General features: G+C 40.6%; 1 protein-coding gene across 4 annotated transcripts; it reads left to right on the top strand.

Moving 5' to 3' along the window:
- Positions 1–2,021: 2,021 nt before the first annotated feature.
- SLC2A10 (solute carrier family 2 member 10) lies at positions 2,022–26,096 on the top strand. 4 transcript variants are annotated; one of them, XM_083146445.1, is made up of 6 exons: positions 2,022–2,093; positions 10,803–10,845; positions 11,107–12,423; positions 19,669–19,791; positions 21,605–21,740; positions 25,220–26,096. In XM_083146445.1, exons 2-6 carry the CDS (start codon positions 10,842–10,844, stop codon positions 25,341–25,343), a joined length of 1,704 nt encoding a protein of 567 aa, XP_083002571.1. In that variant the 5' UTR covers positions 2,022–2,093; positions 10,803–10,841; the 3' UTR covers positions 25,344–26,096. The 4 variants fall into 4 exon arrangements, with proteins under 4 accessions (XP_083002571.1, XP_083002568.1, XP_083002570.1 ...); XM_083146442.1 differs by lacking the exon at positions 2,022–2,093 and adding an exon at positions 6,002–6,138; XM_083146444.1 differs by lacking the exon at positions 2,022–2,093 and adding an exon at positions 6,148–6,243.
- The last annotated feature ends 20 nt before the right edge of the window (positions 26,097–26,116 follow it).

The raw sequence follows: 26,116 nt of genomic DNA, 5'->3' as shown, positions 1-26,116 counted from the left end.
CTAGATTCTTAAGAGACTGGCTTAAGAATACAGAAGTATATGCCAACACACACCTGGAATCAGCCTTTTTAGAAAAAGACACATTAATTTCCTTTCTACATAAAATAAAAGAGGAAATCCCTACAAATTTATCCCAGAACCCATTACTATGGTCTACATATCGCTTGTGGCATATACTACGCCACTCCTATAAATTAAATTCACATAAAAGCTTATTCCTCCCATTCTTGGGCAACCCGGATTTCCAGCACGTTGAGGCTAGCTTCCCTTTCTCAACTTTAAGTAGAGAAGGCCTGAGAAATGTTGGCGATCTTACAGATCCATCCAGCGGTAAACCCCTGACGTTCTCCCAGGCACAAACCTCCTTTCCAACTCTCAGAAATTTCCCAATAGCGTTTTTCCAAATGCAACATTACGTAAGCTCAGTGTTGAAGTCTCTTTCGAAGCAGGACCTATCAAACACACTCGACGGGGTTTTGCGCGCCCAACAAATAACTAGAAAAGCTATCTCAATACACTATAGGATATTCAATCCTCTCCTTGATCACTCTAATTCAGAATCAGGTATGAAACAATGGTTAACGCATTTCCCCACGCTATCCTGCGAACAATTAATTAAACAGCTATCCATATCTCGCAAACTGTTCCCAGCCGCCCAATACCAGGAATTATTCCTGAATATCACTCATAGATCCTATTATTCCCCCAAGAGACAATTTTTGGCCGGCATGCCAAATACAGGACACTGTGGTAAGTGTCAAGCCCCACAAGCCGACCTTTTTCACTGCTTGTGGGCGTGCCCATTTATCCGCAAATTCTGGCTACAGGTAAAATCTTTCGCCCTAGACCACCTATTAAACTACATACCATTTACTGCGGAGTGGGCGATTTTTGGCATACTTCCCGAACAATAAAGGATAACAATCTGTCCTCAATGCTGCAGCCAGGCTTATCTTCCTCTCCCGCCGCTCTAACTCTGCTACTCCCCTTCAACAAAATCTGCACTGGCTTCCATTCCCCTACAGAATCCTCTTCAAACACCTCACACTCACATACAGGGCCATCTCTAATTCCATTGCTCCATATATCTCTAACCTCATCTCCATTCATACACCCTCCCGCCCTCTACGGTCAGCTGACGACTGTCGTCTCTCCTCCACCCTGATCACTGCTTCCCATGCTAGAGTACAGGACTTTGCCCGTGCTGCACCCCTTCAGTGGAACGCACTCCCTCGCCCCATTAGACTCTCCCCGACCTTGCAAAGCTTCAAACGGGCACTGAAAACTCACCTATTCATCAAAGCGTACCCTTCCACTGCATAAACCAGCTGGTTCTCCGACCCCTTGCCTGTTTCCTGTTTACATCCTGCTATCTAACCACCACCCCCTCGCTTGCACCTCTTGTAATCTGTCTGTCTCCCCTTCCTACTAGATTGTAAGCTCCTCCGAGTAGGGCCCTCTTCCCTCCTGTTGTCAAAGCCCACTTCTCTTCACATGTCACTCACAGCTCTCCTATACTCCAACACTCAGTGACCATCTTCATACTCATCTCCATCATTGGCCTCAAGCCTCTAGTTGTATGTTGATTGAGTCCTCACTACTTATATCCAAGCTGTAATGTGTATTGAACTGTGGTGCTCTTTATTCGTACTGTATTTTTGTTATTTATTCAATGTTATGCCAAGTTTTGTCTCCCTGTATTGTTCCTTTGTACGGCGCTGCGAAACACTTGTGGCGCCTTATAAATAAAATTATAATAATAATAATAACAAGAGGCTGCAAAAAGCTATCAGTTGCAATCAGTGCAGCAGCTTGCAAGGCTATTCTACAAAATTGGATTGACCCCTCCCCCCCTCCCTTAGAGTTATTCAAGGTAAAACTCCACCATCTGTTCATGATGGATTGGTTGGAGACCACACTGCATAAAGAAAAACTCACAAAAACTTATTTTAACACATGGGAGAGTTATATTACTACATTACCAAGAGATTTTCAGAGCAGGATCAAACAAACCCTCCAGAACACAGAATATTACGAAACAAGATTGGTACAGGGAGATCCACCAATTCCCTAGGAAATCGACAAGGAAGAGGGTATGGAATGGGGGATGGGAGTTTCTGGGAACACGGCCTCCCCGCTGATGATATTTAATATTTGAAACTAAAAACAAGTGTCGAACAATGACTGATGTGGACACAGGTTAATTGTCAATGCTGTTTGTATTTTGAACTTCTTTTATTTTTTCTCATTACTCTTATTGTGATTCAAGCTAATATGTATACCAGTAACTCTGTATTCATGACAACATCACAATTATTTTGTACACATAATGTATTTGACAAATGTATTGTAAGGTGAAAGCATAATAAAAAAAAAAAACTTAAAAAAAAAAAAAAAAAAAACTATACAATTGTGATAGATAAAAAACTAGCCAATCAGCTACTGCTTTACATTTTACAGGCTGTTTGAAAAATTTATTTTAAGAGCTGATTGTTTGATACGTTATCGCTCACAATTGTATCCCTCTCCAAGCTATGATAAATACTCCCTTACTGTTTCTTCTTTTCAAAGTTTTGTTATTTCTGATAGGTTCATAGCTTCACATTAAATATATATATGTAAGCGGGACCATTTGTCTACAGCAAAAAGATAGACAACCATTAGGTCAACACCATTAGTTAGACAAGCAAAAAGGTCGACATGCCAAAAGGTCGGCATGCCAAAATGTTGACGCTGCCATTAGGTCGACAGTGTCTAGGTCGACATAGGGTTTTTCACTGTTTTTTTTACTCAAATGTCGACACATTCGACATGGACACAGTTTGAAGTGAACCGCATCCCCTCGCTTCGCTCGCAATGCTTCGGGCACACTATTTTATTCTCACACCTCACCCTAGTGGATGGTAGGGCATGAAATACCACCTGTCGGCAGATATCGTCTCAAAAAACAGTGGAAAACCCCATGTCAACCTTTTGACTGTCGACCTAGACACTGTGGACCTAATGGCAGTGTCGACCTTTTGGCTTGTCTAACTAATGGTGTCGACCTAATGGTTGTCTATCTTTTTGCTGTAGACAAATAGTCCGGATACCATATATATATAGCTGTGCTTGCTTGAATGGAACAATCAATTGAACTCTCCCCATAGAGTTGAGGAGCAGCATTAGCCTTTTGTTATATAGGAAAGTAAAATTGTGCTTACCTGTTATCCTGAGGTTCTGTTATGTCACGTGGTGGTGGACAGAGCTGTACCACTGTTTGTCCACATATTTTCAATTGGCATCCACCAGAAATGCTTTTGCCTATCACATTGGCCACAGCACAGCACCCACTGTGGAAGCACCAAGTTAGTATATACAAGTAAATTCATAAGCACTAAAATAGGTTACCTATGCACTAATGATATACTGTACATAGGACATACTATAGGAATAAGATTCCACATGTACAGTTTTGGAAACAAAAGGAGAAAGTTTTCTTTGGAATTACTCTAGCACACAGGCTCTCAAACTCGGTCCTCAGGACCCCAAGCAGTGCATGTTTTGCAGGTCTCCTCACAGAAGCACAAGTGAAATAATTAGCTCCACCTGTGGATCTTTTAAATGTGTCAGTCTGGTGCATAAAAGCATGTACTCTTTTACCTAGTGTTTAAGCTCCATATGTCAGCGATACCAATTTTGTAAGTACTTTTACCAGAATTTTGTGTCTTAAGCCGCGTACACAGTGGTCGTCTTTCATGTGAAAGCCGCTCAGTTTTCTCATCTGAGAGTGGCTATCAGCATCATAGGTGCCGATTTATGTTTTTGCTGGTGGGTGCTCAAGCCAAAAATATAGAGGAGTGGCTTAATGGGGAAGGGGTGTGGCCACAAAATAATACAAATTTATATTATGGAGCACAGATGTCTCCAATATTCAAATTACGGCTACAGTTTCACATACATAAATGCCCCCATAGTGCAGGTACTCTGCAGACAGAATACACTCTTCCCGGCATACTGTTTCCCAGGTGGCAGGTCTGGCAATGTGGGTACTGCAGCCACAAATTAGCAAGTTAATATGGCGGCCCAGCAGTGGGACACGGGCCCGTGGGTGCTCATCAATTTCCGTGGGTGCTCGGGCCCTTGAGCACCCACAGAATCGGCACCTATGATCAGCATGAAAGCCGCCCAGTGTGTATGAGGCAGCGATGAGCGCTGCTGCACACTCCCGCATCATCTGGTATTGCCAGAAGATGAGTGACGGAGAGGACAGCTTTCCATAGTCTCCTGCTATGAAAAGCCGTACAGCCCCTGGAAAAATTTATGGGCAGGGGAAAAAATGATGTATGCACTGAGCGTTTTTCAGCCCAGCTATTTTCCCTTTCATCATACACCAGGCATTCCCAACCACGGTCCTCAAGGCACACCAACAGTGCAGGTTTTGTAGATATCCAGGCTTGAGCACAGATGTCATACACCATACACACTGGGCATAATCGCTGGGGCAGTACGGATGGTGTAATGGTTAGCATTACTACCTCACAGCGCTGAGGTCATGGGCTCGATTCCCACCATGGCTCTAACTGTGCAGAGTTTGTATATTCTCCCCGTGCTTGCGTGGGTTTCCTCTGGGCACTCCGGTTTCCTCACACAATCTAAAAATATACAGGAAGTGTAATTGGCTCCCAACAAATTAACGTGTGTGTGTGTGTTCGTGTGTGTACATGTAGTAGGGGAATATAGATTGTAAGCTCCACTGGGGCAGGGACTAATGTGAATGTTCATATATACTCTGTAAACCTGTGGAATATGTGTGCATTATATGGGAAACTGGTAATAAATAAATAATAATAATAGTGGTGGAGGGTTAGAATACTTAGCATCTGGTATTTAGGATACTGCTGTTTGTATTCTGGTCTCCAGCATCCCAATACCAACCCAATACCAACCCCTAAAAGCTGCACACCTCTCATCTAATGCAGTGGCGTAGCTACGTTTTGGGCGCCCCCCCGCCGTTAGGGGGGGGCGCCCCCCCGTCGCCGCCCCGCCGAGCACCCCTACCCCGCCGCCCCGCCGAGCACCCCTACCCCGCCACCCATGCAAACCCCCCCTCAATCCCCCACAGCCTTACCTATCGCGCTGGTCCCGGCGGCTCCGTTCTTCTGCTGAGGACCACCAGAAAATGGCCGCCCCCATACAGCAGACAGTTTCAGAGAACTGTGTGCTATATGGGGGCGGCCATTTTGTGGTGGTCCTCAGCAGAAGAACGGAGCCGCCGGGACCAGCGCGATAGGTAAGTCTGCGGGGGATTGAGGGGGGGGGGGGGGGGGGGTTTAACTATAGCACCGCAGCCCCCGGCACCCCCACATGCACAGCGCCCCCCCCCCCCCGCGGTGGCGGGGGCTGCGGTGCTATAGTTACTCCCCTGATCTAATGCATCTTTTGAAGGGGATACAGTCAAAAGGTCTACCATGCATTTGGTCTACCACTGAAGGCTGACATGTGACATGGCTAAGGTCGACAGTCAAGAGGTCAACATCAGTTTTTCACATATTTTTTTTATAGTCAACCTGTGTCGACAGGCGGTATTTCATGCCCTACCACCCACTACTGCATGGTGGGAACATGAAATAGTGTGCCGAGCGCAGCGAGTCAAATGCGCGGGGACGTAGTACACTCAGACGGTGTTCATGTCGACCTTTTCACTGTCGACCTTGCGACCTAAATCGGGTCAACCCAATGACTTTTGGAGAACAGCAACGTGTCACAAACTACCGGGAAAAACGAATTGTAAAGCGAAACGGAATATGCTGCGCTATATCTGAAACTGCAAATAAATTAGATTTTTGTGCTGTAGAGCAAGTTTTAGTCCAGCTTTGGATTGATACACATTTCCACATTATTTGTAAATAAATTCCTGTTTTGTTGTAAGTTACTTTTCCAGCACATTAACGTCTACTACTGCTAGTGCTATACTACAGCTACAGGAATGCAAGAGGCCGGGTTACACAGCACACTGGAGATACAACAGCAAAGTGGAAAAGTTTTTTTCCCTTTGCCACGTCCTTCTCCAACTTCCTGGGCAGCGATCCCTCCTCCAGCCTGAGCCTGGCTGCTGCTGAGTGTTCTAGGCTGATTATCCTGAAAAGGTGCCAGCTAGTAAGTAACACTCACCTGTGTTTGCTATGAGAGATTCTCCAATGTATCTGTCAAAAAGAATTCTCTGCGGGTGTATGTTTAACTGTACGATTATTTCTGCTTCAGGTAATGGATTCCTTTGTGCTGAGAGGACACTTATTTATCTATTATTTGTTTAGTTGTATTATAAGTGCATATGTCAATAAGTATGATGAGAGCAACTTTATCCCTAAACAGGGTTTTTTTTTTTTGGTCATTAATACTTCATTTTATTTAAATTAAGCAGATTAAAACAGGAAAAAGTTACTTTGAAATTTGAGCTTCTTTGCTGTTCCATAAGAATAACGTTTGTCTGGTGATTAAAGTCACTAGAGACGAGCCTGAAAGGAGCCAGCATTGCAGGGGTGGATCGGCTCCACAAGGAGGTAATCAGGTTGGACCAGTTGCTCACAGATAATTATTGTAAACTTTTATACGTTTGTATTATTTTTTGTGTACTAGAACGCTCTTTAAATTGAATGTGTCTTTGCAATGCTTTCTACATTATATGGCATTATATGTGCGCATAATGACCCCTATTATAGTTTCCACGCTCCCCTGTGTGTACTCGCAGGGGAGCGATTTTTAGTGACATAGTCATTTATGCGCATGTGCAGCCACTGTGTGCGAGCGGCTGAGGAAAATAGATTTTTCACTGGGCGCTCGCACACAACAGTGCAGATGGGGGTATGGGGAGGTGGGCCGGGGGATGCAGCCATAGGAAAGCCCAGCGTTTCTTTGGCATTCCCATGAAAACGCTGGGTGATCTCATGGTAATTCCCCAATGGGGTGGGTAGCTGACGTCAGCGGATGTTAGCTGCCCACCTGCCTCCCGCGCAGGGTGCCCGCAGATCTGAGGCACCACAATGGTTTTGCAGCCTTGCGAGTCAACCAGAATAATGTAGGGTACACACCAGGACGACCCGCTCACGATGCACATCGTGAGCGGGTCGTCAGTGGCTCGTCCGACCCGCTCACGGTGACGCGGGGGGGCACGACCCACTCACGATGTGCACCGTGAGCGGGTCTGATCCGATGGCGACCCGCACCCGGCTGTATGGTCGTCATTGAGATCCTACGGCAGCAGGTAGGATCTCAATAATGACCGACCGACCCGCGGGACCGCGCATCGGATCGGTATCAGTCCACACCAGGACAGAAAAAGGCCCAATCAGCACACAATCTACATCCAATTGGTCGGAATTGGATCTAGATTGAGGGGATCGGGCCCTAGTCGTCCTGGTGTGTACCCAGCAAAAGAGCGAATATGAGGAGGGCCTTTTCAATTAGGTAGTCTTACTAAAGGCTCAGTACCTGGCTAATGAACAGTTGTGAACTGCAAGATCCTGGGCATAGGGGACAGAGATGGTAATCAAAGAGTTACAAGCCTGTGTGACTTGCACTAGTGCTCCCAGCTACATCTGGGGGTTATTCTGATTCACCTGGAAAGGCACAATCACTCTCTAATGGACAAAACCATGTGCAATGCAGGTGGGGCTGATGTAACATGTGCAGAGAGAGTTAGATTGGGGGGGGTGTGTACTTCAAACTGATATCTATATTGCAGTGTAAAAATAAAGCAGCCAGTATTTACCCTGCACAGAAACAGTAAAACACCCAAATCGAATTCTCTCTGTACATATTACATCAGCCCCACCTGCTGTGCATATGGTTTTGTCCATTAGAGAGTGATTGTGCCTTTCCGAGTGAATCAGAATAACCCCCCTCAGGGCGGGATTAACAATGGGCCTGATGGAGCTATAGCCCCAGGCCCACTCTCCAAATAGGCCCATTTTGCAGCACTCTGTCTGCTCAAGAAGGGCAGGCTGGGAGGCCACACCCTGTTAGCTATAACCATGTCCCCTTGTTGCACATGCATTCTAGATTGCCAGGGCCCCAGTCCATTTCTGATATATTTCTCAACATGAGACCTACAGTATGTGTATAAATGCTGTTATGCTGGCATTTGCAAATTGAAGTGTTTATCAGACATGCATCCTTCTATCCAGAGCACCAAATAATGTGTGTGGATCACATACCTCCCAACATGACCCTCTCCAGGAGGGACACAATGCTCTGCTTCTTGACTTTCTTCTTAATGTATGATTGCCATCACCTGTGTTGAACGGGATAATTGATAAGAAAGGTGCTGCAACACAGGTGATGGCAATCATACATTACCAGGGAAGTCCAGGAATAGAGCAATGTGTCCCCCCTGGAGAGGGTCATGTTGGGAGGTATGGGATCATTACGTCGGCTGTAATTTTGTCAGCAGTTTACAGGTTGACCACCATTGGTCGACAGGGAATAGGTCAACACATGATAAAGGTCGACATGGTCTAGCTCAACATTGACAAAAGGTTGACACAAGAAAAGGTTGACGTGGTTTTCGCTTTTGGTGTCAATGTCGAAATCTGCCGACGTGAACTCCGTATAGGTGTACCGTGTCCCCTCGCCTGGCGAGCACACTATTATAACCTAACTCTATGCCCACTTGGATCAGTAAGTAAGAACAAGTCAGTTAAAAAACAACTCATGAAAAACTCATGTCGACCTTTTTATGTGTCGCCCATTAACCTGTAGACCTTTTGCACGTTTCAACCTTTTGTTAATGTCGACTAGACCATGTCAATCTTTTTCATGTGTAGACCTATTGCCTGTTGACCAATCAACCGAATATCTTGAATAATGAAGCAGTATAATATGACATGGTATCAGTAGGTCTACACCTTTTCTTTGGCAGCATAGTTGTGGTGGACATTCTCCGCAACCTGTGGGATACTCAGTTGCCCGATGATCTGTCTGATGGTCGTGTTGGCATTCCATTACTTAACTTGCATACACACGGTGCAATTTTTGCTTATGATTTTTACTATATGGTCAAAATCGTAAAAGAAGTTAACTAAAAATCGCGTGTACCTTTCTTGCGATACCAATGCATGGCCCCGTGAGGTTGGTATCGCAAGTAACAATGGACTGTGCAGGCAAGACAATTGTGACTATATCGCATACAGTGTATTTGGCCATAGACCAAATTGCACATAGTTAAAACTGAAAGTACATGTAGTCAAAATCAGCTCAATGTACTTTAAGGGCAAATCACATTGTCAAAATAACACTGTGCGTAAGAACTTTTAGTCTCCAGAAACAGGGGGCGGATTTGAGCAGGCACCTATAGACTTCTCAAATCAATAGACGACAACTGCAGCCAGAGGCGTAACTAGATATTCATGGGCCCCATAGCAAAAGTTTGTAAGGGCCCCCTATTTAGCAACTGATGGTGATAAATGTATGTAAAACATATTACTTAGACAGCAAAGATGGGCCCCCTTCAGCTCTGGGCCCCATAGCAGCTGCACCCCTTGCAGTGTGTACATACCTATCAGATCTGCTGTTATCAAAGACACCGCATCAACCACCCCTACGTCCACCTCTAAATAGGGCTCATTATACATTTTGTTATTGTCCCTGCTCATTTTGACTATTTTACATTAGATTGTTACTATATTTTATATGCTACCCTCCATGACCATTTACAATTCTAGCCATGTGCTAGCCTGTCTACATATGAGATCTAAAAGGCTATTACTTGGATTTTGTTCCTGATCATTTTTACAATATGGTAGACGTTTAATTTCACTTCTAGATTTACAAGTGTATTAGTTCTGTTTCCCTCTACTTTCCATTCTTACTCTTGGCATCCTATACAGTATTTGCTTAGGGAATGTGTGTCTAATATATTTACTTGCCTGTATCCACTAATCGTAAACATTTACAACCATGCACCTATGACCTGGTGGCAAATGAATAGTGGGGAGTTGATTCTACTGCCTGGGAAATGGGGCTGCTGTAAATGAAGCTGGGTTCAAGTTTACAGTGAAGTTTAGTGCAGTTGTTACATGGTATAACTCCAGAGGACATTTCCACATTCAGTGTATACAAAAATGTTTACCTGTGTAGGCATCAAATGATACCCCTTTCACATCGCAACTAATTTCCGGGTACAAGCCGTCTTGACCTGGTAATTAGTGCGATGTGAAAGGGGTTACCAGTAAGAAAGCAGAGTTCTTATCAGATTGTTGCTGTGTTGCTTGGCAGTATGAACGGGTTAAACGGGTCAAGTGACCCGTTTCCAGTTCACTCTATGGAGGAGGCAATGCTTGGTGCAGCGCCAGATCTAAGCACTGCCTCCTCCCCCGATGAGGCGCCGACTCCCCCCCCCCCCCCCCTGATGACAGCATTATTGTATGTTTATTGAATGTTTGCGCTGGGACTGACCCGTTTCAAAGTCGCTGTGCGAACCTTCTTTTTGCAATGTGAAAGCAGCATTAGGTGGGACACTACTGATCTGAAAGGTCTGTCCCAAATGACAGTACCTTTGTCCTGAATTTATTTTGTTGGGAGGTATGACTTGTTCTCAAACTATTTTAAAAAGCAACTGCTTACACATAGGAGAGCAGCTAATTCTAACTAAACAGTATATTACCAGAAGCTGTGCAATCAAGATTTAAATAGCCAGACATATTGTTGTAAATACTGGCATTCTATTTTTACATTTACGCTAATCATGCTATAATGCTAGACCAATATTGAAAACTATTCTTAAGACATTTATTCATTATGCTTATTATGTGCTTATTTTTCAGCTAAGATGAAAAGTTACGGTCCGTGACCTTCACATTAATATGGGTATGTCCCTTTTTATGTATAATTTGTTAATAAATCAAATTTAAAATTTCTTCTGCCTCTATGGCCACAGTGGAATAGTATATGAGGAAATACACTAATTATGGCATATTAAAATTCAGCAGAAATTTGAGAACTTTGGTGTGTGTGGTATAATTTGTTAGTACTTACAATACTTTTAATTGGTAAAAAAAAAGTATATTGTTTTGTTAAACTGTGGGGAAGTTTGTACTTTTGAAAAAAAAAAATTGTTGTGTTTTTTAGGTATCCCAACAACCACCCTCCTGTTGTCTGCCACAGTTTCGATGTTGGGTGGGCTGATATTTGGATATGAACTTGGAATAATCTCTGGTGCCTTACTCCAACTGAAGTATGAATTTGTACTCACCTGTTTCAAACAGGAGGCACTGGTGAGCTCAATTCTGATTGGAGCACTTTTTGCCTCTATTATTGGAGGCTTCCTAATTGACCGGTTTGGGCGATGGACATCCATAATCTCAAGCAATGTATTAGTACTTCTAGGAAGCATAATTTTAATATTTCCAAGATCATTCTGGTCTTTAATTATTGGACGTGTTGCTATTGGTTTTGCAATATCTATCTCATCAATGGCATGCTGTATCTATATTTCAGAAATCGTCCAGCCACACCAGCGTGGTAGGCTTGTGTCTCTTTATGAGACTGGTATTACCATTGGCATTCTAACTTCCTATGGGATGAATTACTTTTTCTCCAGTTCAAATTCTGGATGGAAGTACATGTTTCTAGTGGCTGTTTTCCCAGCTATTCTACAACTTATTAGCATTCTCTTTCTTCCCTCCACACCTACTAAGCTAAATTCCTCGCAACACGAATCCCAGAATGGCCGTATTCAGCTAGAAGATTTTCAGGAAATAGAAGATGTTCAACCAGCTTCATTAAAGAGGGACTACTCATTCCTGGACCTCTTCCGCTCTAAGGACAATATGAGAACGCGGACTTTAGTGGGTTTGGGTTTGGTGCTTTTTCAACAATTAACAGGGCAACCAAATGTACTTTATTATGCATCCACCATTTTTCGAGCAGTGGGGTTTCAGAGCACTTCTTCTGCTGTATTGGCATCTGTAGGTCTGGGGATAATGAAGGTTCTTTCAACACTTGTCGCAATGAGCTATGCCGATAAAGCTGGAAGGAGAATTTTACTTCTTGCCGGGTGCATAATAATGACCATCTCTGTAACTGGAATAGGTTTTGCAAGTTTTATGATCAAGTTGGACACATATAAGAGTTGTGAATCCATCACACAACTTGATGCATCCTCTGACCCATCAAACTCTTCCGCAACATTGGACTCTATTAGTGACATCATGGTACCTAATGATGCCCAGCGGAGTTTCCCCATGACTAGAACACAGTTCTTTACATCGGGGTTCATTACCGTGAACACTTCCAGTCCTCCAGGCACCTCTCTCTCCAGCATTGAGGGGGTAATAGAACCTTCTTTCAGCGTCAGAACACTCGCCAATAATACTATTTTAAATTGGATTACTCTTTTGAGTCTGATGGCATTTGTAAGTGCTTTTTCTGTTGGATTTGGACCAAGTAAGTATCGATAAAATAGGTTAATAATATTATAGTACTCTGTTACGCAAACATCATGTTTCCATGTTTAGTAATTTGCGTTATTGTATCAGTCCAGTGTAGTTGGAGACAGTTAGAGAGTATCCATCACATTAAAGACAATATGTATGTTCTAAGATTCATGCATAACATGTATGATGTGGGAAGTTTATTTAACAGTAAAACCAAACCTAGTCACCATCAGTATACAAGCATTGAATTTAAAACTTCATTACATGCAGAGGATGAATTTGCCATTGGACTGGACACCCCATATGCGTTTCATTATGTTGGACTTCTTCAGAGGTCTTGACTAAGTCCAGCATGACAAAACCCATAAGGGGTGTTGCCTAGCTCAAGGATTTTGATGCAACGGCGACTTCATCCTCGGAATGTGGTGGAGTTTTAAATTCCAGGCTTGTATACTGATGGTGGTTTTGACCACCACTTTTGGTACATGATTTTATCCTGATGCTATGAGATGGCTGCTTGAAGAACTCTTGAATACATTTTACAGATTTATGCACTATGAAGCACCCTTCTCTTATATATATATATATATATATATATATATATATATATATATATATATATATATAGAAAGGGGGTTTCTATTGGAGAGCGCTGATTAGTGTACCACCTAGTTACTTCAATGCAACATACAATATTGATACAATTTCTGTAATGACAGTTGATCTTTGTCCCTTTTCCGAATAAGACGTGCCAATCTGTTCAAGGTATAAAAAAGTTCTTTATTGAAACCCAACGCGTTTCGTCAGAACGACTTCATCAGGGGTAAAAACTATAGGTGGTACAGAAAGAAAAAGGGATGTACTACTCAGTTATAAATTTCATCATCTTGTTTATCCAAATGGCAGATACAAATTTTAATTTGAGATACATACCAATAAGATTCTCAAGTATGTGATTTGGTCAACTTTTAGTACTCGTACAAGGTAAAATCTAAAATCATTAAAATAACCATAAATTACAATTTTGGACAAAAGCAACACGAAGAGCAAGCAAGAGGGTGAAAAAAGAGAGTGAAAAAATAGAGGCTGGCGTTCAGTCCAGACTACATACCCATATATGGGGTTTGGGCCGATATACAGGCTTAGTAACAAGATGTAGGTGTAGATCCACGGATAATATAGGAGGTTTAAGGTCTGCAAATAATTAGATTTAATTAAATTTAATTAATCTAAGGCCCATATTATTAATATTCAAATGAGTTTATTTTTATTAAAACCTACCCTTGTAAGGAAGGTTCAGGGGGAAGATTCCGTAAAATTTAGAAGATATCAGATCTGTGGATGCTGGAGGTACTGGTTGTGATCTTGGGTAACCATATATAAATTAGTCAATTAGGGATAACATTTGTAATTGGGATGGGATAGATCATCTTATACAATTTTTACCCACCAGTAATGTTTGACTCCGTTATGTAAACGCAGGGTCTATTTAGTAGATAATTTTTGTTTTGAAGATGATTCTGAATAACAAAATATGGTATCAATTAGTCAATATGGTGTCAATTAATCAATGGGTCAGTTTTTTAACCAATTGTGTTAGACATACCGATTATAAGGTGCATTAACGTGCAGAATTCTTGTGGTCCAGTATGAATGAATATGGTCCTTTAATTGTAGGATCACTCCATTTCTATAACAATTATGACAATTACTATAATGAATTTCAAATGAAGAGGGGGGGGGGGGCACGGATAAAATGATTACGTACCAATATGTGTGATGGAAAAAGGCTCCACCAGCCTTACACAGATAAGATACAACGATTGTCAGGAAAAGTAAAAAACCCAATCTAAAAATAAAAATAAATGAATTTTTTCATTTTTATCAACTTGGCAAGGGAATATAGGCCACTATTCAAGGTAGAAGGGGTAGATATAAACATACCGTGTTAACGTAGGATAATTAATTCCCACCAGACAGAGGGAGCACTTGTTTTCTCAAGAAATTCTCCTAAAAAAATTCATATGTTGGTAATTTACCTTAAACCATTTTTTAGGGAAGAGGGATGATATCATTTTTAATAATAAATTTTCAAATACATTTGCTTGCACTTTTACATCCTTTGAGATTTTTCATATAGATAACATTTGGAAAAAAGGGCAATCTAATAAAAGTTGCCATTTTCTTTACATAAGTCAAATTTAAACTAAGCATTAATTTGTGCTTTTACATTGTTAAAAATATGCATATAAGTTCATAGACAATATAATCTGTTACAAGATGTTACTCAAACAAAGTAACTACAAGGATTACAAAGATACAGACTCACCACAATGTAGCACTTTTCAAAAGCTCCTTCACTGGCTGGTAGTGATTGCCTAGTGAATACTGAAGCCTATATATAGGGAAAAGCACCCAGGTTTACTTCCGGTATTAATAATTATCAATTTGAGACTAATGGTCTATTTAAACAGTACCTATGTTATAGGGCTAGTAGATCAGTTCTGATCCACTATGCCCCATCGATAGAAATAAATATTCTATAAGCATTTATGCCAGTATCGCTAACTCTAAAGTGGTGGAACGCACGCCAGCTCCTGTGCGTTCCACCTGTCTACTTCCTGTCTGGGCGGATGTTTGTTGGGGCGCAGCTCAGATCGCTGTCCTCATTTTTTACATTTTAACTATTGGCTGTAGTAGCGCGATCCTCGCAGTGAGTGCGCTTGGATCGCTATCATAGAATATATCTATGGTACTAATGGTGTATAATAATTAACTTATATGTGTCAGTAATGTAGGTTTACTATGTGTGCATCGTTAAATCCTTCCCCGTTTCTCTCTAGTATATAGTTCCCTATGGTCAAACTATAGTTGACCATAGGGAACTATATACTAGAGAGAAACGGGGAAGGATTTAACGATGCACACATAGTAAACCTACATTACTGACACATATAAGTTAATTATTATACACCATTAGTACCATAGATATATTCTATGATAGCGATCCAAGCGCACTCACTGCGAGGATCGCGCTACTACAGCCAATAGTTAAAATGTAAAAAATGAGGACAGCGATCTGAGCTGCGCCCCAACAAACATCCGCCCAGACAGGAAGTAGACAGGTGGAACGCACAGGAGCTGGCGTGCGTTCCACCACTTTAGAGTTAGCGATACTGGCATAAATGCTTATAGAATATTTATTTCTATCGATGGGGCATAGTGGATCAGAACTGATCTACTAGCCCTATAACATAGGTACTGTTTAAATAGACCATTAGTCTCAAATTGATAATTATTAATACCGGAAGTAAACCTGGGTGCTTTTCCCTATATATAGGCTTCAGTATTCACTAGGCAATCACTACCAGCCAGTGAAGGAGCTTTTGAAAAGTGCTACATTGTGGTGAGTCTGTATCTTTGTAATCCTTGTAGTTACTTTGTTTGAGTAACATCTTGTAACAGATTATATTGTCTATGAACTTATATGCATATTTTTAACAATGTAAAAGCACAAATTAATGCTTAGTTTAAATTTGACTTATGTAAAGAAAATGGCAACTTTTATTAGATTGCCCTTTTTTCCAAATGTTATCTATATGAAAAATCTCAAAGGATGTAAAAGTGCAAGCAAATGTATTTGAAAATTTATTATTAAAAATGATATCATCCCTCTTCCCTAAAAAATGGTTTAAGGTAAATTACCAACATATGAATTTTTTTAGGAGAATTTCTTGAGAAAACAAGTGCTCCCTCTGTCTGGTGGGAATTAATTATCCTACGTTAACACGGTATGTTTATATCTACCCCTTCTACCTTGAATAGTGGCCTATATTCCCTTGCCAAGTTGATAAAAATGAAAAAATTCATTTATTTTTATTTTTAGATTGGGTTTTTTACTTTTCCTGACAATCGTTGTATCTTATCTGTGTAAGGCTGGTGGAGCCTTTTTCCATCACACATATTGGTACGTAATCATTTTATCCGTGCCCCCCCCCCCCCCCCCCTCTTCATTTGAAATTCATTATAGTAATTGTCATAATTGTTATAGAAATGGAGTGATCCTACAATTAAAGGACCATATTCATTCATACTGGACCACAAGAATTCTGCACGTTAATGCACCTTATAATCGGTATGTCTAACACAATTGGTTAAAAAACTGACCCATTGATTAATTGACACCATATTGACTAATTGATACCATATTTTGTTATTCAGAATCATCTTCAAAACAAAAATTATCTACTAAATAGACCCTGCGTTTACATAACGGAGTCAAACATTACTGGTGGGTAAAAATTGTATAAGATGATCTATCCCATCCCAATTACAAATGTTATCCCTAATTGACTAATTTATATATGGTTACCCAAGATCACAACCAGTACCTCCAGCATCCACAGATCTGATATCTTCTAAATTTTACAGAATCTTCCCCCTGAACCTTCCTTACAAGGGTAGGTTTTAATAAAAATAAACTCATTTGAATATTAATAATATGGGCCTTAGATTAATTAAATTTAATTAAATCTAATTATTTGCAGACCTTAAACCTCCTATATTATCCGTGGATCTACACCTACATCTTGTTACTAAGCCTGTATATCGGCCCAAACCCCATATATGGGTATGTAGTCTGGACTGAACGCCAGCCTCTATTTTTTCACTCTCTTTTTTCACCCTCTTGCTTGCTCTTCGTGTTGCTTTTGTCCAAAATTGTAATTTATGGTTATTTTAATGATTTTAGATTTTACCTTGTACGAGTACTAAAAGTTGACCAAATCACATACTTGAGAATCTTATTGGTATGTATCTCAAATTAAAATTTGTATCTGCCATTTGGATAAACAAGATGATGAAATTTATAACTGAGTAGTACATCCCTTTTTCTTTCTGTACCACCTATAGTTTTTACCCCTGATGAAGTCGTTCTGACGAAACGCGTTGGGTTTCAATAAAGAACTTTTTTATACCTTGAACAGATTGGCACGTCTTATTCGGAAAAGGGACAAAGATCAACTGTCATTACAGAAATTGTATCAATATTGTATGTTGCATTGAAGTAACTAGGTGGTACACTAATCAGCGCTCTCCAATAGAAACCCCCTTTCTAAATCTCTTGTTTGACTCCCACTAACAGGGGAGTCCTATCGGAGCAGCAGCAGATTATTGTTAGCGCAAAACGAGGTCCATACTGTATTTCTATATATATATATATATATATATATATATAAAATCTGTTTTGCTTATTTCTTTATGTTCTTAGTTCTTTATGTTATTTGGGCACTGCGGATCCCAATAATAATAATAATAATAATAAGAGACAAATGTTATTTTGTTGCTTTTAGAGGTTACTGGTATATTCAGAAATATAAACAGGCATATACAGGGTCTGTCTGGAAAGTAATGAGACTAAATCTGTGAAAAACTATTTTTGAATTTTCAGATTCATAATCTTCAAAGTATGATACTTGAGCATTGCTACACCATTCCCAGTGTGCCTGCCAAACTTGGTATGCCTCCTGGAAGGCATTAACAGGAACGTCCTTGAGTGCCTTGTTGCAGCCCCATCCAAGTTGTCTATGGTCTGAAATGGTGTCCTTTGGTCTGGGGAACAAAAATAAGTAAGCAAGGTCCAGATCCGGACTGTAAGGTGGTGGAGGCAGCGTTGTCACGTTATGCTTGGCCAAAAAATCCCTCACTTGTAGTGATATGTGATTTGGCGCACTGTCATGATGGAGGACCCAGGTAGTGCCAGTTTTCTTGCAGACATGGAGGATTCTGTTTCCCAAGCAATTGAGCACTCCTTTATAAAGGCACCCTTGACAATTTGGCTGGTAGACAGAAATTCCTTGTGGATCTGTGATTTGCTCATTCTGCCCTTTTCAGTGCAAGGTGACGATGGTGTGCGCCACTCTGTACTTTTGCCTTTTGTCACCTATTACCACTCTTTCAAAAAAATTAGGCTCCCTTTGCACAGGTTTTAAAAGTTTGCGGATAATTGCCACACGCTTGCCTTTTGATCATAGGTTCCCAAGGTTTTGACTCATAGGGCACACACCTTTCACGTTGCTAATTCATTTGTCACAATCTCTTGTACAGTAGTTTTTGGAAGTCCCAACCTTTCTGCTACCATTCTAACACTCAATTGATGGTCAGTGTTCAAAACATCTCTCACTTTGTCCACATTTTGCACAATTCAGCTTGTAAAAGGTGGTCCAGAGCAAGGTTCATCCGTAACATCTTTTCTGCCCTCCTCAAAAAAGTTTAACCAGCGGTAACCTTGTGCCTTGGACAAGGATTCCTCCCTGAAGGCCGTACCTGATTTCCCGAGGTTAACACAAAACTTGATAGCATATCGTTGCTTGATAGTACGCTCCATCTCATACCTCAACTATGTTAAAAAGGACAGGCCGTTTACAGCCCAATCCATACATTGTAAAGGCTCACAGACAACTGCTGCAAATGGGAATGTGTCTGGGACACCGCTACACCCAACCCGCCCTACAGTGCCACCATGTACCAGTTCTGTGTGGCAGAAAAAAATTGGTCTCATTACTTAAGGACAGACCCTGTATCAAAGGAGGTAGTACACCCCACAAAGGGGATGTAGGGATTTTATAAGAAGAAAGGGAGACCAGATAGTGTCAAGATTGTCTATCTAAAAAATACTCTGGTTAATTTTTCAGAAATAACATTCTTCAGATAAATCTTGGCACATCACATAACCACAATGCTCATGTCAAACACAATGATTTTTGATTTTGGCACCAGGCAGATGAGCATGGTGCCATGTGAATTCTAGAAATAAATGGATGAGCTGGCAGCTGGGTCAATTTGCAGACTAAGCATGGATGCACCTACAGTATTTCTTCACTGTTTTCAGATCTTAGTAAACAGGCAGAAAGCCAAACAGATAACATTGGGAAAAGGCGTGAACATCTATGGTTAGCTGCTGAATTTTTCCATTGAAAGTGGTTATTTACTTTTTGTTACGCTATGTGCATGCTTGGCTGTGGTCTGCTTTGATCTGTGGTCTTGTACCATGGAGAGCAAAAAAAGCATAAATTGTTTTCCAACCATTGTTAAAAAGGATTGACATTGATTGACCTATGATGACGATCCCTAAATTAGAGTACTGCTAGCCGCACTCCCACCTGTGCGTAGGGGAGGACACACCATGGAATTTGTGAAGTGTGACTCTGTCTGCTATAAAATCTAAACATGGATATTGCCTCCTTCTTCTCTCCAGTGACCTGGCTGGTCCTCAGTGAAATATACCCCACTGAAATTCGAGGTCGAGCATTTGCTTTCTGTAACTGCTTAAATTGGGTAACAAACCTGCTGATCACACTGTCATTCCTAGATGTCATTGGTAAGATGTTCTCATAGACCTTTATATTAATGCTACACAGATAAGCAAGAAGACATTACTGTACAGGCTACCTAAGAATATGCATAGGACACATTATCAGTATAAATGTTTGCGTTCATGTTATCTGCTTTGTCATTTTAAATTACTCATTTACGGTGAGTTGATGATATTCTAGGCATTCTTTTTTATCAATACAGCTCTCTAGGTTTCTGAGGTGCCTATCACCTCAGAAAGTGCGCACAGCAGAAATATGTGGGATATGTTACCATCATTGGTCACTTTATCACCTAAAACAATATATTTGTAATCAGCATGTTGATTGTAAATATATTATTGTAGGTGATGAAGTGGTTAATTAATTTGTTTATTTTTGTTCCCTTAACAGATAGTAGGGTCACGTGTATATGTATATGTATGTATATGTGTATATATATATATATATATATATATATATATATATGTGATCATATATTAATCAGTCACCCTTATGGTGGAGGGCATGCATAGTAATCAGGGATACATGTGGACTTATTTATTCCGTGTCCGTCCCCTTCTACTTTCACCCCATGTGCCTCGGCAGTGAATAGGTGTGTTGAGAGTGGGGAGAGCAAAAAAGGGAGCCTTGTCTGAAGGAACCACCTTTAGGGCACCTTCACAAACTGCATTCTTACCAATACAGCTCTCGTCTGAGGTCATGCTCAGCTTCAGGCTATACAGTATGTGGGTACTTTATCATGTCTTAGTAGGAGAAAATGATACAGAAACCATACTGTTATACAGTGTCGGACTAGGGCATGAAGGTTCCGCCGGGGGAATGCAGTGCTAGTGGCCCAGGCTTAGAGGTGTGGCCACCCGCTATCTGGGGTGTGGCCAGCTACCACAAAGGCCTGGCTAACCATTAATGCTTACATTTCTGTGAGCCACACATCCTGTTTTTGTCACTATAGACCCCTTTTGACAAGGCCCCGCCCCTGTTTTGATGGCTTTACCATGCATGGGGTTCTGAATTGCATATCATATTTTTTGGGAAGTATGAGTTGGCTCTATCATATTCATTGTGTTATTTCATTTTATGATCTCCAGGGCCAGATTGAGGCGGAGGGAAGCTGCTGTGGCCCTGCATGCACAGATTACATACAGTGGTGAGCGGCTCCCAATTACACACTGCTAATGAGGGGACTTGGGAGCCGCTAAGTGATTATATGCAGTCTGTGCATACAGAACCTAGAGTTGGAAGCATGCCCCAGTAAGTCTTGGGGGTGGAGGAGAATGGTGCAAATAAAGGAGCCATTTTATTGGAGGGGCCCCTAAAAGCCTTAATCATGCTCTATAAATATTAATAAAATAAATAAATTGTCTCAGTTATTGCTTCTTATTATTCTTGTGCCTCAAAACCATATGGAATTTGACAGTATTTTAATGGAGAAAATAAAAAGCATTATGTTATACATAGGGTTCCAGATCTCTCGTACTTGGTAATTAAAAGTAAATTATTTAATTTAATTATACCATGAACCTTGTATCATATGTCATAGCTTCTCTGTGCCTTGTTGTTTCCCTACATTTCCCTTTTTTTTTTTTTTATTCCACCGAGACACCTGAAGGGGGCAAAAATTACATCTGATACGGCCTTACCAAACTGCTGTCCTTAACATCAAGTAAAATACTACAACAGAGCACAGGTTCCTGAATACAAGAGAATATTGGAATCATTTTATGAGTTATGAAAATCTCGTAACTGAGGAATAATTACATCGGTACAATCTACATGTCAGTACCTTTATTCATGCACAGTGTGTTATTTTACCTACAGAATCCATAGGTCTATCCTGGACCTTCCTCCTGTATGGTCTGATGGGAGTTGTGGCTACTGTATTTATCTACTACTATATTCCGGAAACAAAAGGACGAACACTTGAAGAAATTGATGAACAGTTCTCAGATAAAAGGTATATACTATTTATATCTATAGGGAAAGTGGGAGGGGGGATTGAAATGGTCATTCATAGGACGATTCTTGTTATCAGTCTTCAAGAGTTGTTTGTTCATATCAACCTTTATACCTGAATGAGTTAAGGTATCGTATCCTATCTATCTATCTATCTATCTATCTATCTCTCTATCTATCTATCTATCTATCTTGAACCTTGGGAAGGACACTACACAAAACCTGCAGATTTTACTAGAAACGTGTTGCATCTCCTATAATTACAGTGCTGGGATCATTATGGGGCTGACACGCGGCATCTCTCAGTGTGTAGGGGCAATAGCAATGCGGGGCTCAGTGCATTGCTATCACTTGGGGATTAATATACAGCATGCTGGATAAATCTACTTAATCGCTGGTCAGGGAACAGTGTTCTCACTGGAGAACACTGGTCCTGACAGATCGCTCTGCATGCAGCGCTGACACATCGATGTGCAGTACTGTGAGCTGAGCAATCTACTTTGCTCAGAGTGCTCAGTAGTCTCTCCCAGTGTGTTGGCCCCTTTACTCTATGTATTAGATTCTTAATAGACCTCCCATATACTGGTGAAAAATGCTGCTGGGTTTACTACTATAGAAAGCATGCTTATTCCATAAGGAGATATTTTATCTACCCCAGATTTAAAGTGCAGAGACTACTGCTTTATACAATAACCTCTGAACAATCAACATATTACAAGCAGTTGGCTTCATTCCTTTATGGGTATACAGTCTTTAGTTCGACACTATGACACTATTAAGGTTGACCACTGAAGGTCGACATAGCTAAGGTTGACATGGTCAAAAGGTTGACACAAGCATTATGTTGACAATGGGAAGCTGACATATGCCAACAGGCAGTATTTCATGTCCTACCATCCACTGGTGCCTGGAGGGAGAATAGAATAGTGTGCCCAAATCATGGAGCCATGCCAGGGGACGCGGTGCACCGATACGGTGTCCATGTTGACATTCGGGACAAAAAATTTGAAAAACCCATGTAGCTCTTATGACTATCGACCTAAGGCTTGTGTTGACCTTTTTAATGTGTCGACCTAAACCCTGTCGACCTTAAATGGTTGACACAATGCATGTGAACCTTAGTTTGGTCGACCTAATGACCCATACCCACTTTATGTAGTTGATTTAAACAGTCCTTCCTATCTCCTGCACATTACATCTGTCACCAGATTTACAAGTCCATTGATAATGAACATCTTTTATATCCCCCCGCACTAGAAGGATATATCCCTAATAAAGTCTGCATAGGGCTATAATCTCCACCTGCATAATCTCCACCAGTGTGCTTTGGATGACTGCCATTCCCACCTAACCCATTCCATGTCTGATAGCGCCCAGTATTCAAAAAGTTTCTCTCACTTCTTGCATGGCACGCAAATCATATCCACCAATAAGCAGCACTAGAAGACATGTTTTTGTGTCAATAACACATGGGTCCGAGAACCTATCCCTGATACCGAGTGTTATTGGTCGATAGCAGGTCGTTTTCAACACAGTAAAAACAGGCTACAATAAGATTGCCTGATAATATCATTAGGCTAATCTCACGATATTAGCCGTTTTCTTGCCATGCGTTAAACTGCTGTAGGATACAATGCAGTTTTTATTTCAGCTTTGACCCATTCAGGAGTTAAGTACTCCATCATTTAGTGGTGGCATAAAGGCCGTAACAGTACAAACCAACTGTGTAATCTGTATCTGATTCTCACTATACTCCAGCTAGCTGAACAATTCTTATTGTCAGATCTGTAGAGTTGTTTATTTTCCATTTATTTAGCCTTTTGTTTCTATTTAACCTCAAGTCTGAAACATGTAGAGAAGGAACCGCATTTAACTAAACCTGTGCGGGCCCATCTGATTACTGCATGAATAGATGCAATAGGCTTTCTGGTTTTGTGGCTTTTTTTTTTTCTTCTTGTGATTATAATGACCTCATTTCTTTTTCAAGTTCTTAAATCCCTTTCGCATAACCATAGTTTTCCATTGTTTCTGGGTTTTGGGTTGAGATGGTAGCTATGGACCCAACCACAAATGTCTGTTGCTGATTGGCTGAGGTTCAGCCATGGAAAATGTGTGTAGAGCTCAAGAGCTTACAGGGTTTGGCAAAGCGATGCAGCCATCTGCAGAGGTCAGACCTAGAATTTATATTCTGAACAGTAAAATCCACATTTGTTCTAGTTCCTCCTCATATGTCCCTTGACTCGAGCCAGTGGTTGTTGTAGAATTTACATTCATGCTTCTGTTATTTTAAGTTCCATTTCTGCGTTTTACTATTTACATTTTATGAGATATATGTGTGTGTTTGACTCTTCTATTCTTCCTCTGCCCTAGAGTCCTCAGGGGCTAATTCATGCAACACTATATCCATTTCCCCAGAGCTCCTTTTGGCTGAGTGTGAATGGAGGGACCAATCAGTAGCTAAATCTCTGTGGTTAAGGCTTATGATTTGTTCCTCCTGTACCCCTCCCCTTTCCTTTTGTGCAGCATAACGCATTCCCAATTTACAGATAGGGACCGTGAAATGAGCCAAATGGTTGCTTTCCCAGGATAGTTCAATCCCTATCGTCCTGGTCTAATTTTCATTTTGTACAACGTTGCCACACACAGTGCAATTTTCTGCCAACTTGGTAAAGAAATGACCAGGTTATCTAACTAGAGACCAGCTTTAAGAAGATTTTGTAGAACATATTTTTTTAAAGTTAATTAACCCAATAGTACCCTAATTCATATAGTTAGTATTTTCTTTAAATGTCTTTATTAAAACAGCACATGTACTGTAGTTGATATTATACACAATAACCAGCATTTTTGTTCTGTTTGTTTGTAGCATATCATATATATTTTATTCTAGAAGGTGATTTTTGGTGTTGATCCCTTTCTCTCCCTTCATACTTTACCCAAATCAATCCATTTTAAAGATTAAGTTCTCCGCATCTGACAATTTTTTTATTTATTATTGCACATTGTATTTACAATTCGAAGTTAAACATTAGACTTTTAGCCCATTTGTACATTTATATTTTATAACTGAATGCAGAGGTTTGCAAACTTTGCCATCGCAGTCCAAGTATTTAGAATATCCATGGTTGAGCCCAAATGGTTAAATCAAATCGACTGAGTTATAAATAAAGATGTACTTAAGCATGGATATCCTTAACCCTTTGCAGTCAAATTTTTTTTTGCAATTCAGTCTGTTTAAATTAATTGTAATTTTTTTTTATTAAAAAATGTTCTACATTGAATGATGTTAATGTTCTTATTTTAAAATGGCTCACCATTATATCTGCTACTAGCGCTAGGGCTGTTGAGCCTGACTAGTTGTTGGACCTGAAAGGGTTAAAACCTGGTCTATAATGGTTGCATTCGGGAACCTCTGATGTAATACCTTATCTTTATGTTATGATATCACTGTAATTCTTTAAATGTTTAATTATTTGTTAGTTTCAGATTCAACAACGGGAGGCGGTTATTTGGGAGGTTTGGAATAAAACAATTATCTGAACCTGAGTACCAAAGAATGGGACAACCAACTACGTCAGACTCCAGCTTGTCGAGTGGCTCCTGACAATGAGAGAAATATGGATCTTGTAACATTGCAGTGCTAGGCTTTTCTGAAGATCTCTTTGTACAACCAGAACTCACTAAAACCTTACAAAACATAGGGGAGATGTATAAAACGTTTCAAAGAGAAGTTGCCCATAGCAACCCAACAAATGAAAACAAACATTTTATAATATTTACTAGACTGCTGACAGTTAGAGGCTGATTGTTTGTTATGGAAAAATTGTCCACTTGTCGTCTTTAGAATGCTTCATACACCTCTACCATAACAACAAAGGGTATTATGTATGTATGTATGTATGTATGAATGAATTCTTTCTGCCTTCAGTCTACCCCATCACTTTTACTATGTGTATAGATTTAATTTTATTTATTTTAGCACCAAAGAGCTTGTGCTATTTGTGCTACGGGCAGGGCTGCCAAGAAAAGTTCTTTGCCTGGTACTTTTACTGGGACATGGCCATGACCAATGGTTATCACCCCCACAGGCATTTCTAGTTGGGCAACATTTCCTACCAAAAGCCAAAGAACCCAAACAAACCTCAGAATTAAAAAAATGTTTCTGAACTTCACAAGAGAATTGTTAACTTTGACCCAGTGTCGTCTGCACACGGCCACATGTTCTGCGAAACCTCCTGAGTACATTAAGATGAAGGAATTAGGAATGTGACTCGGATTGTATTGCTGTGATCTCATGTAATATGATTTTTTTTTTTTTGTATAGATTGGTGAGGATTTTGTCCTGATTAAATGTGTTTTTTTTTATATTTTTGACTT

The sequence above is a fragment of the Crinia signifera genome, chromosome 6 (assembly GCF_055691185.1).
Source record: "Crinia signifera chromosome 6, ASM5569118v1, whole genome shotgun sequence".
Classification (NCBI taxonomy): Eukaryota; Metazoa; Chordata; class Amphibia; order Anura; family Myobatrachidae; genus Crinia; species Crinia signifera.
The sequence above is the reverse complement of the archived record's forward strand: the minus strand, read 5'-3'. Positions and strand labels throughout refer to the sequence as shown.

Coding starts and splice junctions, on each gene's coding strand:
- SLC2A10 (XM_083146445.1), top strand. Junction 12,424..19,668: donor TTCTGTTGGATTTGGACCAA/GTAAGTATCGAT, acceptor TCTTCTCTCCAG/TGACCTGGCTGGTCCTCAGT. Junction 21,741..25,219: donor GAACAGTTCTCAGATAAAAG/GTATATACTATT, acceptor ATTATTTGTTAG/TTTCAGATTCAACAACGGGA.